General features: G+C 46.1%; 1 protein-coding gene across 5 annotated transcripts in view; it reads left to right on the forward strand.

Annotated features, from left to right (window-relative positions):
• mib2 (MIB E3 ubiquitin protein ligase 2) overlaps positions 1 to 18484 on the forward strand; it is a 281262-nt gene that overhangs the window by 114899 nt on the left and 147879 nt on the right. For all 5 annotated transcript variants that reach the window (XM_085967467.1, XM_085967469.1, XM_085967468.1 and 2 more), the window contains one exon: positions 9731 to 9902. In XM_085967467.1, the coding sequence (XP_085823593.1) occupies positions 9731 to 9902 (172 nt within the window). The remainder of the gene's footprint in view (positions 1 to 9730; positions 9903 to 18484) is intronic.

Below are 18484 nucleotides of genomic sequence, written 5' to 3' on the forward strand. Positions count from 1 at the left end.
AGTACAAATGGTTATCATTTGGTATTTTGTTTGGGAGGTCAGCATTTGTGCAGTTTTTGTAAATTTTCTGAGAATATGCAGTCTCTGTCTCTCCTTTCTGGAGCAGGCAGTGTCTTTGGCAGAAGGACTGGCCAGCTGATCTGGTTATTGGCTGCTGTTGCTTTGAGGCAACTACAAGCAGATAGACAACAGCAGCCAGGGATCACTCCCCCAAATCCCCCCTCCTCACTATTACTGTTAGCAATATCTATGGAGGAATTTAGTAATTGTGAAACAGAACCGTAAAGAGCCTGCAAAGAACCTGCAAAGGGACATAGACAGGCTAAGTGAGTGGGCAAACATTTGGCAGATGGCGTATAATGTAGGAAAGTGCGAGGTTATCCACTTTGGCAGGAAAAATAAAAAAGCAAATTATTATTTAAATGGAGAAAGTTTACAAAATGCTACAGTTCAAAGGGACCTGGGGGTCCTTGTGCATGAAACACAAAATGTTAGCATGCAGGTACAGCAAGTAATCAAAAAGGCAAATGGAATGTTGGCCTTTATTTCAAAGAGGTTGGAGTATAAAAGCAGGGGAGTCCTGCTACAACTGTACAGGGTATTGGTGAGACCACACCTTGAGTACTGTGTACAGTTTTGGTCTCCTTATTTAAGGAAGGATATACTTGCATTGAGGCAGTTCAGAGACGATTCACTAGGTTAATTCCAGAGATGAGGGGTTTGACTTATGAGGAAAGGTTGAGCAGGTTGGGCCTATACTCATTGGAATTTAGAAGAACGAGAGGTGATCTTATTGAAACATATAAGATACTGAGGGGGCTCGACAGGGTAGATGCAGAGAGGATGTTTCCCCTTGTGGGGAAATCTAGAATGCGGGGGCACAGTTTTGAATAAAGGGTCGCCCTTTTAGAACTGAGATAAGGAGGAATTTCTTCTCTGAGGGTTGTAAATCTGTGGAATTCTTTGCCCCAGAGAGCTGTGGAGGCTGGGTCATTAAATACATTTAAGGTGGAGATAGACAGATTTTTACAAGATAAGGGAGTGAAGGGTTATGGGGAGTGGGCAGGGAAGTGGCTTTGAGCCCAAGATCAGCCATGATCTTATTGAATGGCGGAGCAGGCTCGAGCGGCCAAGTGGCCTATTCTTGCTCCTATTTCTTATGTTCTTTTGTAAGAGTGTGGGGTGGAGGTGTGGGCAGGGAGGAAGACTAGTTTCTTTAAAGGGGAAAAGACAGATTCAATTTTGCACCCAGGATTTCTGTGTTAAGAGTTTGGTTCTTTGTGATTTTTTTTTTTGTATTTTCGTCCTTTCTGTGATTGCGTTACTCTGGTTTAGTACGAGCCTCTTTCCCCCTCGTAATTAATATTTTACCATCATCATTTTCAGTGTCATCATATTTCAGTCATCTGAAAAGCAGGAAATGGCAAGGGTCTTCTGCTTGTGTACTTGTCGGCCGACGATTTTCCGGTCCGTTAAAACGAATGGGGAGGAAAATCCTGGGCTGGTGAGGTGAGTGCACAAGCAGAAAACCGCAACCTATAAGTTTAGAACAAAACTACATAAAAGTAATCAGTTTTTTAAATCTCCTTTGTAACATTAGTAAGAAATATGAGAACAATTCTACATTTGTTGTTGTGATGGAGTAATTTACTACTCTGGAGACCATCTGATGATTATAATGTGGTGAATGGACAACTGGGGGAAATATCCAGTCGCTGAACTCTGTTCCTTATAATTAGCAGGAAAGGCTCTGATTAATGACCTTTTATTGCTGACTGCTGGTAGAGGAATGACATAAAACATTTATTTTGATGCAAGCAATCTTTTTATTGTATTCCACACATTGTTTCTTCAAATTATGCATTCTGATAGAATTGTCTTTTTGTAAAATGTTGCAGCCAGAATGGTGTCTCAGCTTATTTTTAGTTCCTATCATTTAGTTGATTTACTCTCTCCCATCCCCACCTTCACTCCCTCGCATCCAAGGGGTGCAGGTTTGTGTGCATTTGTCACACAACTGGTTAAGCTATCCATCACCAAATCTGCCTGGACTACACCAAGCACCATCAGGCCTCACTCTCCTCTGCCAAAACCGCCCACTACATCTGGAGAGCAAAGATAACCTCCAACTTGTTTTCTCCACGACCAACTTTCCCTTTAAGTCCTCCTCCTCTGCTCTTTCCATGTGTGAGGAGCTCATGGAGTTCTTTGTCACTAAGATTGAGATCATCCATTCAGCTGCCTCTACTCCTCCACCCTCCCCTTTCCCCCTAAGCCAAACCTCCCCCAGCCTGCGCCCTGATCCCACTTCTTTCCCTCTGTAGGCTTTCTCCTATCTTCCCTCGTGCCCTCTCTGAGCTCATCTGGTCCATGAGACCCACTTCCTGCTCTCAGCCCCATTCCCACTAAACTGCTGACCACTCAACTTCCTTTCCTAGCCCCCATGCTAGGTGACTTTGTAAATGGTTCCCTCTAATCGGGTATTGTCTCCTTTTCAAAACCACCATCATCACCCACTCCTCAAAAAAACATTTGATCCCCCTCTGTCTTTGCAAAGTACTGCCCCATCTTTAACCTGCTTTTCCTCTCCAAACTTCCTCAATGTATTGTTGCCGCCCAAATCTGTACCCATTTTGCCCATAATTCCATGTTTGAATCTGTCCAATCGGGTTTTCGTCCCTGCCACAGTCCCAAAGTGGCCCAAAACATAATCACAAATGGTATCTTATGTGACCGTGACTGTGACCAGGGTGCATTATCCATCCTTGTCCTCCTCGACCTCTCTGCTGTCTAGGACCTGGTTGATCACACCATCCTCCTCCAACGCCGTTCTTCTGTTGCCCATCCATTCCATTCCAATCCAATGCAGCTCAGTGGATTGCTTTTGCTTGGTTCCACTCTTACCTATCCAATCATAGCCAGAGCATTTCCAGCAACGGCTTCTCTTCCTGATCCCACACCAATGCCTCTAGAGTTCCCTAAGGATCTATCCTTGGCCCTTTCCTCTTCCTCATCTACAAAGTGCCCTTTGATAACATCATTGGCAGACTTGGGGTCGGCTTCCACATGTACGATGATGACACCTAGCTCCACCTCTCCACCATCTCTCTTGACCCCTCCACTGTCTCTGTTGTCAGGTTGTTTCTCCGATATCCAGTCTTGGGTGAACTGCAATTTTCTCCAGTTAAACCTTGGGAAGACCAAAGCTACCATGGGGTGAATGCTCGACCTGTATAGCTCACTGTAATAAACTCTATCATGCTCTCATGAAGTTTGTGTGTATCTAGAATTAGTGATGTAAAGTGAGATAGATGTGATTTGTTATTAACTCTGCCACCGTTCTTTTTGTTGTGTTTCATAACATTTCTGAAGGTGAGGTGTGCAGCAGACCATTTGGTGATATTGCAAGCTTACATCTCACATTTTTCATTGTGTAGGAAGCCAAGTAGAACAAACACCCTGGTACAGTAATTCAGTGTCCTTTTATCTGGATGGGTGGGGGCGGGGTAAGATGATACAAAGTCTTGTGTGGTGGGGCAAGATGATATGAAGTCTTTTGGTATAAGCAGGCTTGATGGGCTGAACACCCGTTCTACATCTCGTACTGCTTCCTTGCTTCTCCTTGTTAAGTCTGTGTGTCCCAGTTATGCTTATTATAAATCGCTGGACACAGACCACAAGAATAACTTTAACAGGTCTTTACTATTCGGAGGTCAGGGCTGAACTGCCCAGTAAATCCCTACACAACGCTTATATACCGGTGTGGTCACCACCGGTACTACAGTATACAGCAGCCAAGAGAAAGTAGTACATCTCTTAAGGTAGTTCTCTTAAGGTGGAACAGGTTACATACACCACAATCCTCCCTTTTTAACTTAACAGTTATATCCCCATTTAACATAACATAATAACATCTAGATATATATATATATATATATACAACTTCATGCAAAACAGTTCAAAGATTCAGTCTCTGAGGAGGTCTCCTGATTCGAGTTGGATAACGCCTTTCAGGGGTCTCTGATTCTCGTTGCTGGGGTGACTCATCTAGTTGATCTCTTATGGATTGGACATCATCATCAGGTACATTCACTTCTGAGGTAGATGCTTCAGGTTCACTAACTTCTTCCACGGTTGTCTCTGCCGTAACCCTGGGTTCGACCCTTGTTCTCGATTCTACCAGTTGGTCAGCATGACGCCGTATTACATTTTCACCAATATCTACCGTGTACATCAGGGGTCCTTGTCTGGCCCGAATTGTTCCAGATTGCCATTTCTCGTTTTTATAGTCCCGGGCTAACACTGGTTGTCCTATTTCGAAACTCCGAGTGGTCTTGTTATTTATATGCTGGAACTGTTTGTTTTCAACTTCCCTCCGCACATTTGGTTTTAACAAGTCCAACCTGGACCGCAACCTCCTGTTATAGAACATCATGGCAGGACTTTGGTTTGTCACTGCATGAGTGGCGTTTCGATATGTCAGTAGGAATTTGTCCACCTTGTGTTGTAGTGGAATCTGATCTTCGCTCATGGCCTTTATTGCTTTTTTGAATGTTTGTACAAATCTCTCGGCCAACCCGTTTGTAGCCGGATGATATGGGGCAGAGGTATAATGTTTCACCCCATTCTTCTTCATGAATTTCTGGAATTCTTCTGACACGAACTGCGGTCCGTTGTCTGAACATATTTGTTCTGGCAATCCATTTCTTGCAAATATCGTTCTTAGCACCGCGATCGTCTTTTCCGAGGTAGTGGTAGTCATCTTAATCACTTCTGGCCATTTAGAATGTGCGTCCACCGCAATTAAAAACATGGAGTCCATGAATGGACCAGCAAAGTCAATATGTACACGTTGCCATGGGGTTGAAGGCCATTCCCATGGATGCAGCGGTGCAATCGGAGGTGCATTTTGCACTTTTTGGCACCCTGAGCAGCTTTTCGTCAGATCCTCTATCTGTTGGTCGATACCCGGCCACCACACATAAGCCCTAGCAAGGCTTTTCATCTTGACTCCCCCCAGATGACCTTCATGCAGTTCCTTTAGAACTCTCTCTCTTAACTTAGGAGGAATAATCACCCTTGTTCCATACATCAATGTTCCTTGACAGACGGACAGCTGTTCTCGTCTTGCTGAGAATGCCGGTAACAGTGGATCACCATGTGCTGGCCATCCCTTCACTGTCACTTCGTAGACCCGGGACAGTGTCGGGTCGTTCCTGGTTTCTCTTTCAATACTTGCATTGGTGACTGGTAAACATTCGATGATGGTCGAGTGAAATAACTCAACAGGGTCAACCGTCGGTGCCTCCTCCTCTGTAGGTAGTGGCAGGCGCGACAGCCCATCAGCATTACCATGCTGCTTTGTACCTTTGAATTCGATCTGATATTGATGTGCCCCTAGGAAAAGGGACCATCTCTGGAGTCTCTGTGCTGTCATCACCGAAACACCCTTCTTAGGGTTAAAAATGGATACCAACGGCTGGTGGTCTGTCAGAAGCGTAAACTTTTGGCCCTGCAGGTAATGATTAAACTTCTTTACTCCCCACACAAGGCTGAGAGCCTCCCTATCTATCTGAGCATAGTTGCGCTCAGCGGAGGTCAATGATCTGGATGCGAACGCAACTGGCCTCTCCAGGCCATTTGGCAACTTGTGTGAGAGTACTGCCCCAATACCATATGGAGAAGCATCACAAGCCAAACGAATAGGCAGCGTTGGGTTGAAGTGAGCCAACACTTCCTCTGAGGTGATCAATGCCTTGCTTTTGCGAAAGGCCCTCTTACAGTCCTCGCTCCACTTCCATGGTACTCCCTTCTGCAAAAGAGCGTTCAGCGGGTGCAGCACCGTGGATAAATTTGGCAGAAACTTATGGTAATAGTTAATCAACCCTAGGAATGACTTCAACTGGGATACATTATCCGGAGCGGGAGCCTTCACAACAGCTTCGATCTTGTCAGGAGACTTATGAAGCCCCTCCTGGTCAATGACATGACCACAGTACGAGATCCGCTTCTGAAAGAACTCACATTTCTGGCGATTAACTCGAAGTCCATATTCTTTCAATCTGGTGAGCACCAGTTCCAAATTTGCAAGGTGTTCCTCGTCATCATCTCCTGTAATCAGAATATCGTCCAGGTAACATTGTGTGCCTGGAATTCCCTGTAATACCTGCTCCATGGCCCTCTGCCAAATTGCTGGAGCCGATGCCACTCCAAAAACCAGTCTATTATACCGGTACAAGCCTCTATGCGTGTTGATCGTGAGATACTGGCGTGACTCTTCCTCAACTTCCATCTGTAAGTACGCCTGCGCCAGGTCTATCTTGGTGAAGTGTTTCCCGCCAGACAACGAAGCGAAGATATCCTCAATCCGCGGAAGCGGATACTGCACCGTGTGAAGCACTGGATTAACAGTGACCTTGAAATCTCCACAGATGCGAACCTTCCCCGGTTCCCCCGGCTTGTTGCTCGATGAACGCTTCATGACGGGGACAATGGGCGTGGCCCACTCACTCCAGTCTACCTTAGACAGTACTCCTGAACGTTCTAGCCCTTCCAGCTCAGCCTCCACAGCAGGTCGTATCGCATAAGGTACCGGTCTGGCTTTGAAAAATTTCGGGTTTGCATGTTCTTCAACCTTGATGTTTGCCGTAATTCCTCTCGGTGTTCCCAGTCCCTGTTGGAACACCTCTTTAGCATCGTCCAATATTCTGGACAATTGTTTAGGTTTGACATCTTTTTTACCGGAATCTACCGTTAGTGCTTTTAAGGAATGCCAGTCCATATTTATTTTCCTAATCCACTCCCGTCCCAGTAGTGGTGGACCTCCCTCAGGTAGCACATATAAGTCCATTCCTCGGCTTTCTTTGCCCTTGTGGACCACCTTTACCTCTATCTTCCCGATGGGGTATACTCTTTGCCCCGTGTATGTTTTCAATACAATCTCCGTATCCCGTAGGGGAATATGTGGGAATAACCTTTTGTAATCTTGCTTATTCATGACCGTCAATGCCGATCCAGTGTCCAATTCCATCTTCACTTGGACTCCTGCTATCTGAAGTGTGACCCAGATTGTTTGGAGGTCTGCTTCATTACCAACATTGTGTACTCTTAGACTGCCCAGTTCATTACTGCTGGAGTCTGAATTTGACTTCTGTTCGTTCGAACTGTTCTCTGTCACCTTGTGTACCTTTCTGTACTTTTCCTGCAGTGACTTTTTGTTGCTGGTCTTCTTTCCTGACCGGCATACTTTAGCTATGTGACCAAGCCTGCCACATTTTCTGCATTCCTGATTTTTGAACCAGCACTGGTTCTGATCGTGCGTTGTCTTTCCACAACGATAACATTTTACTGTACCCAAGACCATTTGATTGGTGCTGAGTTCCGGTGACCGTAGCTGCATTTCCGCAGTGCCTCTCGCTGCGGCTTCGTGCGATGCTGCAATAGTGACAGCTTTATCAAGCGTAAGATCATTCTCCTCAAGCAGTCGCTTTTGTGTTCCTTCTTTTAACAATCCACACACAAATTTATCTCTCAGCGCATCTGCTAGTCCTGTTCCAAACTGACAGTACTTTGATAGCTTACGCAGTTCAATTAAAAATTCAGCGTTGCTTTCGTCTTTCAGCTGCGTTCTTCTGTAAAATTTAAATCGTTCCGCTATCATCAGCGGCGTGGGGTTTAAATGATTTTTCAGGACAGTAACAATATTCGCAAAAGTCTGATCCGCCGGTTTATCTGGTGATAGAAGGTGCTTCAATAGCCCGTATGTCTTCGCACCCATTGAGCTTAATAAGGTTAGTGCTTTCTCATCATCTGGTACCTTATTTGCTTTACAATAAACTTCCATGCGTTCTACATACGTGGTCCAATCTTCGATATCGCTATCAAAGGTATTAATGTTCCCATGTTTAGGCATCCTTGCAAGTTTTTAAATTTTTCTTTTTCTCAAAATGGCGGCTTCCCGTGCTTGTCTTCTTCCCCCGCCGACTACAATGGCGGATTCCCGCGTTTGCCTTCTTCCCCCGCTGGCTGCAATGGCGATTGCCGTGCTGCTGCCGTTCTCGCCTCCCCAGCGGTTCTCAATTCCCCGACGCTGCTTTTACTCCCCCGCGGTTCCCGTGGGCATTCACGCTTCCCCTGCTGTTGCGCCTCTCAGCCCCGCATGCAGCCTGGTCCTTTACACCGGCTGCGTTTGAGTTCTCCGTGGCTCTCGTGCCTTAAGCTGCCCCAGTCGCTGCGCCTCTCGGCCTCGATTGCAGCCCGGCCCTTTTCACTGGCCGTGGTCGAGTTCTCCGCCCTTTTTCCTCTGTTTTCCCTCCCCCACTCCACAGTCAACACAGCCGACTTTCTGCTCGTGTCGCTGATCGGCTTACCCACCACGGTGGTAGAAGGGATGATCACTGCCTGTCGCTGATGGAGGGCTTTGTGGTCAGAATTTTTCTTTTTAACCCGGGTTCTCGATGCCTCCCGTGCGATGGTGCTCAGCAGGATGATGAGGGCGGATGCCTCTTCTCGACGCCCGTTCTGAGGACGAAGCTGCCTTGGATGTAAAACTGCCGCAGGGTAAGATCGGACTCGTCGCCACTGTTAAGTCTGTGTGTCCCAGTTATGCTTATTATAAATCACTGGACACAGACCACAAGAATAACTTTAACAGGTCTTTACTATTCGGAGGTCAGGGCTGAATTGCCCAGTAAATCATTACACAACGCTTATATACCGGTGTGGTCACCACCGGTACTACAGTATACAGCAGCCAAGAGAAAGTAGTACATCTCTTAAGGTAGTTCTCTTAAGGTGGAACAGGTTACATACACCACACTCCTCTCTGAAGGTGCTGACACAAGCTGACGTGGTTTTATGAGAGCTACCCTCTCTCTAGTACCTCACCCAAGTAGACATTCTTAATGGAGGAGTGTCGACAGTAAGTGTTGGCAGACTACAGTTATTTGACTGTGACGAGCATTGCAGCCTAGTCTGACCCTGGCCTCAAATGATATTTGCACAAATGCACTTTCCTGCAGGACTTGCTGGATAAAAAGAGCGAAAAATAACATTTTTTTCTTAACTCCCCAAAAGTGTGGTGCTGTGCTACCAACCTGGCAGAGATCAGCTGAACCAGCAGGGATTGAACCTGGATCCTTCCTTAAGTGTAACTCGAGCACACCAGGTGGTGCATTTCATTAATAAGCCATCCAATATTTTTGTTTCTTCTCGTCTCGAGGAATACTCCAGTAAAGGGGAAGAATAAAGCGAGTTTTCTTCTCTTCTAATAAGTTACGCATACAGCTGTGGTGCTGGAAAGTTGTGTAATCTTGGTCATTTGTAAAATAGAAGATAAATCATGGAAGCAACAGCAGTGGATTTGTAAAGGACAAGTCACACTGCCCAACTGAAGTGAAAGTTGGAGGAACTCAGTGTGTGGATAAAGGGAATGCGGTGGGTGTTTTGTATATGCTGGTGAATACCCTGTGACCTTGCTCATGGTCAGTCAGAGGAAATGGTATGTTATTCCAGCTGCATTTGTTGTAACAGGCTGAGTGGCGACTGCTCCAACCCTTCGAGCAAGGAAGAAGAACAGGTGTTACTGTTACAGCAATACCCATTGATTTCAATAGACTGGGGATTTGACAGTGTTACCGGGTCAAGGATTTTAATACCTTATATAACTAGATTTTCAGAAGATGTTCGATAAGGTGCCACATAGAGTGACGTTACTGTGCTCTGCTTTCAGGTGTGCGTCACCCCAACATAATCTGTGATTGCTGCAAGAAGCATGGGATCATGGGCATGCGGTGGAAGTGTAAAGTGTGCTTTGACTACGATCTGTGTACACAGTGCTACATGATCAACAAACATGATCTTGCTCACTCATTTGAACGCCACGAGACTGCACATTCACAACCGTAAGTAACTGCGCTCTTTTGTTATTCCCACTGTGTCACTTACAGTTTGTTCTGAATGACAGTAGTAGTGAATACAGTTGACGGCTGCAGATAGTTCATGCAATTCTCTCGAATGTTCCCCCTTGCTTGTGTTGTGCACAGGTGTTAATAGGGTTGTTTCAGTAACATGTAGGTGCTGAAAAGCAGAAACCAGTTGTTTTCTAGTTTCATGGCACATGTTGTAATTGAGGGGAGAGCAGATGTATCTTGGTTTCAATACCACACACTGTATCTGCCAAAATCTTTGAGAAGAGAATTTAGAAAATGGACCCTGAGCTCTCTTGATGACTAAGTACTTTACCGAGTGTGGAACTGAGCCATACAGGCCAGTAAAGGCTCCGATTCATTCCTTGGTCTGTGTGTGGGTCAACGAGATGAAAAAATCAACAAGGGTTTCCCATTCCTGACCCCTATCCTGTGTTTCCTGTCGGAAAGTAAATGTGAGGGCAGGATCAACGTTGATTCCTCCATCATGATCAAATAGTCCGCCAACATTACATCTTTAGACTTGGATTTAAAGTGTGACTATTTCACTTAGGTTTCAGAGTGTCCCAGGCCTTCAGGATGGGAGGGGAAGAAAAAAACATTGGGCTGGATTTTATCAATGGAGATCAAATCAAATCAAATCAAATCAACTTTTATTGTCATTGTTAGTGCGCAAGTGCAGTACAACGAAATGTAGGCTTGCGGCTCCCGAGAGTGTACAATTTGGATTAGGACACTTAAACATTTCAACATACATTTGTACATATATATTAGCATAAATATGACCATAATAAAGTGAATAAAGTGCATCGGCAGATGTGCAGGCTTTAGTGTTTATTTGTGGAGTTCAGTAGGATGACAGCCCTGGGAAAGAAGCTGTTCCTAAATCTGGTCGTACGGGTGCGAATGCATCTGTAGCGTCTTCCAGATGGTAGGAGGGCGAACAGACTGTGGCTGGGGTGGGTAGGGTCTTTGATGATGGTCCGTGCCCTCCGTAGGCAGCGTTTCTGATATATATGTTCTATGGTCGGTAGCCGGGTGCCGGTAATGCGTTGGGCAGTTTTGACTACCCGCTGCAGGGCTTTCCGGTCATGGGAGTTACAGCCGCCGTACCATACCGTGATACAGTTTGTCAGGATGCTCTCTATAGTGCAGCGGTAGAAGTTAGAGAGGATCGGGGGTGACAGATTACATCCCTTCAGCCTCCTCAAGAAATATAGGCGCTGCTGGGCCTTCTTCACCAGAGAGGAGGTGCTGAGGGACCAGGAGAGGTCTTCCGTGATGTGGACTCCGAGGAACTTAAAGCTGGCCACCCTTTCCACCTCCGCCCCATTGATGTGGATGGGGGTGTGACTCCTGCCTTTGGACTTCCTGAAGTCCACGATTATTTCCTTTGTTTTCTTGGTGTTAAGGGCCAGGTTGTTGTCGGCGCACCACTTCACGAGATGCTGGACCTCCTCCCTGTAGGCTGACTCATCGTTGTTGGTGATCTGGCCTACTACTGTGGTGTCATCTGCAAACTTGATGATGGTGTTGGAACCATTAACAGCCACACAGTCGTGGGTGAAGAGGGAGTAGAGGAGGGGGCTCAGCACACATCCTTGTGGGGCCCCCGTGTTCAGGGTCAGGGGGGGGGGAGGTGTGGTTGCCTAATTTGACAGACTGGGGTCTGTTTGTTAGGAAGTCCAGGGTCTAGTTGCAGAGGGAAGTGTTCAGGCCAAGAGTTTGGAGTTTGGTGGCCAGCTTATTGGGGACGATAGTGTTGAATGCTGAGCTGTAGTCTATAAACAACATTCTGATGTAGGTCTCCTTACCATCTAGGTGATTCAGTGCCGAGTGTAGAGCAGTAGTGATTGCATCCTCCGTTGATCTGTTTGCCCGATAGGCAAACTGGTGTTGGTCAAGGGAGGCAGGAACACTGGCTTTGATGTGGGCTAAGACCAGTCTCTCGAAACACTTCATTATGATGGGTGTGAGTGCGACAGGTCGATAGTCGTTCAGACACGTCACAGCCGCTTGTTTAGGCACAGGAATGATGGTGGTGGTCTTGAAGCATGTAGGGACTACTGCCTGGGCCAATGACAGGTTGAAGATGGCGGTGAAGACATCAGCCAGCTGATCACATTCCTTGAGTACCCGTCCAGGGATGCTATCCGGTCCAGTAGCCTTTCGTGTGTTCACTCTGCGTAAAGCGCCCCTTACGTCGGAGGTCGACAGAGTGAGCACCTGGTCTTCCGGGGGTGGCAAGGCTTTGGTAGCCGGCTCCTTGTTGTCCCTGTTGAAGCGAGCGTAGAAGTTGTTGAGCTCCTCCGGGAGGGAGGCGTCGCTGACCGGGGGACTGGTGTTTTTGCCCTTGTAGTCAGTGATGGCCTGGATGCCTTGCCACATGCGCCGGGGGTCCGAGTTGTTGCGGAAGTGGTCCTCTATCTGCAGTGTCTGTTTCCATTTGGCAGTCCTGATACCCTTTTTTAGGTTGGTCCTAGCTGCTCTGTAAGCCGCCGTGTCGCCAGATTTAAATGCTGCGTCGCGTGCTTTCAACAGTGAGCGGACCTCTCCGTTCTTCTGGTTTCCGGGTTTTAGTCCCGCCCCCAGCGACGTCTGACAAACCCACGTTACTTTCCCCTTGATTGACCTTGTTAAGCCAGTCCTGCGGGCTTACCGGCCAATTAAGGGAAAGCCGGTGACAGATGATGTCAGCGTATGAGGCTTCATCTGTCGAAAAAATTTTGACAGATGAATTGTCAGCATTTGACAGCTTTGATAAGCTGTCAAACACTGACAATCTCTGTTCTAAGGTGAGCCCTTGCACAGAAGGCTCACCAAGGCCCCTCTCCTCAGCAGAAAGCAGATAGCTGCTGCATCTGAGAATGCAGCAGCCATTCTGTCATCTCTGCCGTTGAGATGAGGCACCTCCGGATCCCCAAAGAGATTGAAGCCTGCAGGAAGGAGCAAAGGTAAGGAAACTTTTTCCAACACTTTACACTCACCTCTCATACTTACCTGTCCACACTTGCACCCATCACTCGCCTCTACAGAGGACATTTCGACCCCTCTCACCCCCACAGACCCACTGCTCGCCTTGCTGACCCTGGCGAGGTTCGCAGCCGCTGGGAAGCCCGCAATTGCAGGTGTAATATGGGGCAAAGCCTCAAAACTGCCTGTTAACAGGCAGTTAATTGGCTCTAATCCCCCTCCCGCCTCGAGGAAACGGGTCCGTGCACGACTCGGGGACCCGCCTCCTGGGAAGATGGCACGGAGGCGGGTTGGGAGCAGGGTCGGCACCCGCTCCCAGTTTTTGCCATTTTCCCGGCAGTCCCGCCTCCATACCTGCCTCCCCAAGGCTGGGAAAATTCCCCCCATTGTGTACATTTACCATTACCAATAACAATACATAAAATAAAGAATAGTAGATACCTGGGAATAATTGCAAGCCTGTGTTGCAATAAATTAAAGCTTGATCTGTAACTCATCTGAAGCCTTAAAGCAGGTACCATTCTGTTGTAATAGTCTGTGGTCCATCTTGCCGGAGTCCGAGCTTGTTCTGTTTGGGTATTGTCCCATCCTGACTTATTTACCTCCATCCCTTCCCCATCCAACTCCTGACAACTTCAACTGTCTTTCCTTCCTCCATTGCTTGCTGACATTGTAGCTGGCTGAATCATTATCACATCCCCTTTTTAAAAAGAAAACTTTTGACTCTTTCATTCTCAAACTATCACCTCATCTCGAATCTGTCTTTCCTCTCGAAGGCCTTTGAATGCATTGTTGGCATCCACCTCCATTCTTAATTCTCTGTCAATTCCCTGTTTGAATCCCTTCAATCAGATATTTGCCCTGCTCACAGTGATGCACTATCCCTCCTTGACTCCTCTGCAGTGTTTGACATGGTAGATCACTCCATCACCCCCTCCACTGCGGTCTGCAGGACAGCCCAATCTTATCTGTACTGATGCAGCCAGCATGTGTCTAGCAATAGCTTCTCCTTACACTTCTGCACAGTCGCATCCGGATTAGCCACTCCATTTCTTCATTAACATGTTGCACCTCATTATCTGCAGTTTCCATAACTACACTTGCAAGAAGGTAAGGTATAGGATAGGTAATGTAAGACAACTTAACATCTTTAGTCTATTTAGTCCAGAATCACTTTCTTGAAAATTCTAGTGACACATCTGATAGTTTAAAAATGCATGGAATCAAGGCCTAATGGATAATTTTGGTGTTTCAAAAAGCATTAAATGATGTGAACATCCTAAATGACTGTTATTTTTGTGTATAGGCCATAATGGTCAGCTGTGGAAGGATTATCATAGAATCATAAAATGGTTACAGCACAGAAGAAGGCCATTCGGCCCGTCGAGCCCGTGCCGGCTCTCTGCAAGAGCACCTCAACTAGCCCCACTCCCCCGCCCTTTCCCTGTAGCCCTGCAATTTTTTTTCCTTCAGATACTTATCCAACTCCTTTTTGAAAGATAAGATTGAGTCTGCCTCCACCACCCTTTCAGGAAGTGCATAAAAAAGTTTTTTCTTGCGTTGCCTTTGGTTCTTTGGCCAATCACCTTAAATCTGTGTCCTCTGGTTCTCGACCCTTCCGCCAATGGGAACAGTTTCTCTCTATCTATTCTGTCCAGACCCCTCATGATTTTGAACACCTCCATCAAATCTCCACTCAGTCTTCTCTGCTCCAAGGAGAACAACCCCAGCTTCTCCAGTCTATCAACATAACTGAAGTCCCTCATTCTTGGAATCATTCTCGTAAATCTTTTCTGTATCTTGTCTCAGGCCCTCATATCCTTCCTAAAGTGCGGTGCCCAGAGTTGGACACAATACTCCAGTTGGGGCCGAACCAGTGTTTTATACAGGTTCATCATAATTTCCGCACTTTTTTATACTCTATACCTCTACTTGTGAAGCCCAGGATCCCGTAAGCCTTTTTAACTGCTTTCTCAACCTGCCCTGCCACCTTCAACGATTTGTGCACACATACCCCCAGGTCTCTCTGTTTGTACACCCACTTTATGATTGTACCATTTAGTTTATATGTTCTCTCCCCACCCTTTCTACCGAAATGTATCACTTCACACTTTTCTGTGTTAAATTTCATCTGCCACGTGTCTGCCCATTTCACCAGCCTGTCTATGTCTTCCTGAAGTCTATCACTCTCCTCACTGTTCACTATACTTCCAATTTTTTTGTCATTTGCAAATTTTGAAATTGTGCCCTGTACACCCACATCCAAGTCATTAATGTATATCAAGAAAAGCAGTGGTCCTAGAACCGACCCCTGGGGAACACCACTGTATACATAGAATCATAGATAGAATCATAGAAAGTTACAGCACGGAAGGAGGCCATTTCGGCCCATCGTGTCCGCTCCAGCCAACAAAGAGCTATCCAGCCTAATCCCACTTCCCAGCTCTTGGTCCGTAGCCCTGCAGGTTAGAGCATCCCAAGTGCACATCCAAGTACTTTTTAAATGTGGTTAGGGTTCCTGCCTCTACCACCCTTTCAGGCAGTGAGTTCCAGACCCCCACAACCCTCTGGGTGGAGAAATTTCCCCTCAAATCCCCTCTAATCCTCTGACCAATTACTTTAAATCTGTGCCCCCTGGTTTCTGACCCCTCTGCTAAGGAAAATAGGTCCTTTCTATCCACTTTATCTATGCCTCTCATAATTTTATACACCTCAATAAGGTCTCCCCTCGGCCTCCTCTGTTCCAAGGAAAACAGACCCAGCCTATCCAGTCTTTCCTCATAGCTAAGATTCTCTACTCCCAGCAACATCCTTGTAAATCTCCTCTGTACCCTCTCTAGTGCAATCACATCATTCCTGTAATGTGGTGACCAGAACTGCCGCAGTACTCTAGCTGAGGCCTAACTAGTGTTTTATACAGTTGAAGCATAACCCCCCTGCTCTTGTATTCTGTGCCACAGCTAATAAAGGCAAGCATTCCGTATGCCTTCTTAACCATCTTATCTACCTGGCCTGCTACCTTCAAGGATCTGTGGACATGCACTCCAAGGTCCCTTTGTTCCTCTACACTACTCAGTGTCCTACCATTTAATATGAATTCCCTTTCCTTGTTAGCCCTCCCCAAATGCATTACCTCACACTTCTCTGGATTGAATTCAATTTGCCACTGTTCTGTCCACCTGACCAATTTATTGATATCTTTCTGCATTCTACAGCTTCCTTCTTCAGTATCAACCACACAGCCGATTTTAGTATCATCTGCAAACTTCTTAATCATACCCCCTATATTCAAGTCTAGATCATTGATATATACCACAAAAAGCAAGGAACCTAGTACTGAGCCCTGCGGAACCCCACTGGAAACAGCCTTCCAGTCACACAAACACCCATCAACCATTACCTTCTGCTTCCTGTCTCCGAGCCAGTTTTGAATCCAACTTGACACTTTGCCCTGGATCCCATGGGCTTTTAACTTCGTGACCAGTCTGCCATGTGGAACCTTATCAAAAGCCTCGCTGAAGTCCAAATACACTACATCAAACGCACTACCCTCATCTACCCTCCTTGTTACCTCCTCAAAAAATTCATTCAAGTTTGTCAGACACGACCTTCCCTTAACAAATCCGTGCTGACTATCCTCGATTAATCTGTGTCTTTCTAAATGAAGATTTATCCTGTCCTTCAGAATTCTTTCCAATAACTTTCCCACCACCGAGGTTAGGCTGACTGGCCTGTAATTACTCGGTCTATCCTTTTCTCTGTTTTTAAACAAGGGTACCACATTAGCAGTCCTCCAGTCCTCCGGCACCACACCTGAAGCCAGAGAGGATTGAAAAATGATGGTCAGGGCCTCTGCTATTTCCTCTTCTGCTTCGCTTAACAGCCTGGGATACATTTCATCTGGGTCTGGGGATTTATCCATTTTTAAAGCTGCTAAACCCCTTAATACTTCCTCTCTCAGTATGTTTATTTCATGTAATATTTCACATACCTCACCCCTGATAGCAATGTCTGCTTCGCCCCTCTCCTTTGTGAAAACATATGCAAAGTATTCATTAAGAACCCTACTGACGTCTCCCGCCTCCACACACACATTACCCTCATGATCTCTAATAGGCCCTACCCTTTCTTTAGTTATCCTTTTACTCTTAATATATTTAAAACATCTTTGGGTTTTCCTTGATTTTACTTGCCAAGAATTTTTCATGCTTTCCTACCTTCCTCCAGTCCGAAAAACAACCGTTCACCACTACTCTCTGTTTCCTGTCACTTAGCCAATTTTGTATCCATGCTACCACTGTCCCTTTTATTCCATGGGCTTCAACTTTGCTGACAAGCCTATTATGTGGCACTTTGTTGAACGCCTTTTGGAAATCCATGTACGCTACGTCAGCCATGATCTTATCAGATCAGCCATGATCTTATTGAATGGCGGAGCAGGCTCGAGGGGCCGATTGGCCTACTCCTGCTCCTATTTCTTATGTTCTAACTGCATTATCCTCATCAACCCTCTCTGTTACCTCATCAAAAAACTCGATCAAGTTGGTCAAACACGATTTGCCTTTAACAAATCCGTGCTGGCTTTCCTTAATTAATCCACACCTATCCAAGTGACTGTTAATTTTGTCCCTGATTACTGTTTCTAAAAGCTTCCCCACTACCGAGGTTAAGCTGACTGGCCTGTGGTTGCTTGGTTTATCTTTACACCCTTTTTTGAACAATGGTGTAACATTTGCAATTCTCCAGTCCTCTGGCACCACCCCCGTATCTGTGGAGGATTGGAATATTATGGCCAGAACCTCCACGATTTCCGCCCTCAATTCCCTCAGCATCCTAGGATGCATCCCATCCGCTCCTGGTGATTTATCTACTTTAAGTACAGCCAACCTTTCTAATAACTCTTCGTTACCAATTTTTATCCAATCAAGTGTCTCCACTACCTCCTCCTTCACTATGTCTATGGCAGCATCCTCTTGGTGAAGACAGATGCAAAGTACTCATTCAGCCCCTCAGCCATGCCCTCTGCCTCCATGCGTAGGTCTCCTTTTTGCTCCCTAATCAGCCCCACCCCTCCTCTTACTACCCTTTTACTATTTCTATGCCTATAGAAGACTTTTGGATTACCGTTTACGTTAGCTGTCATTCTATTCTCATACCCTCTCTTTGCCCCTCTTATTTTCTTTTTCACTTCTCCTCTGACCTTTCTATACAGAGCCTGATTCTCAGATGTAACACAGAAGAATTAAACATTGTGATGCCTGATGTCTAAATGAAAAATCAGTATGTTTTAATTCCAATGGGTTAATCTGACTCACCCAGATAGGAGGCGTCAGTTTTGACAATTTGACATGTTTCTGTTCCAAATGATATGCAGCCAAGTTTTTTGATCCAAAGAAAATGTCATAGAGTCATAGAGTCATAGAGTTTTACAGCACAGAAAGAGGCCCTTCGGCCCATCGTGTCTGCGCCGCCCATCCATCCCTGTCCAGTCTAATCCCATTTTCCAGCATTTGGTCCATAGCCTTGTATGCAATGGCATTTCAAGTGCTCATCCAAATGCTTCTTGAATGTTGTGAGGGTTCCTG

Source organism: Somniosus microcephalus, chromosome 25 (assembly GCF_052327205.1).
Source record: "Somniosus microcephalus isolate GS21.2 chromosome 25, FLI_Smic_1.0, whole genome shotgun sequence".
Classification (NCBI taxonomy): Eukaryota; Metazoa; Chordata; class Chondrichthyes; order Squaliformes; family Somniosidae; genus Somniosus; species Somniosus microcephalus.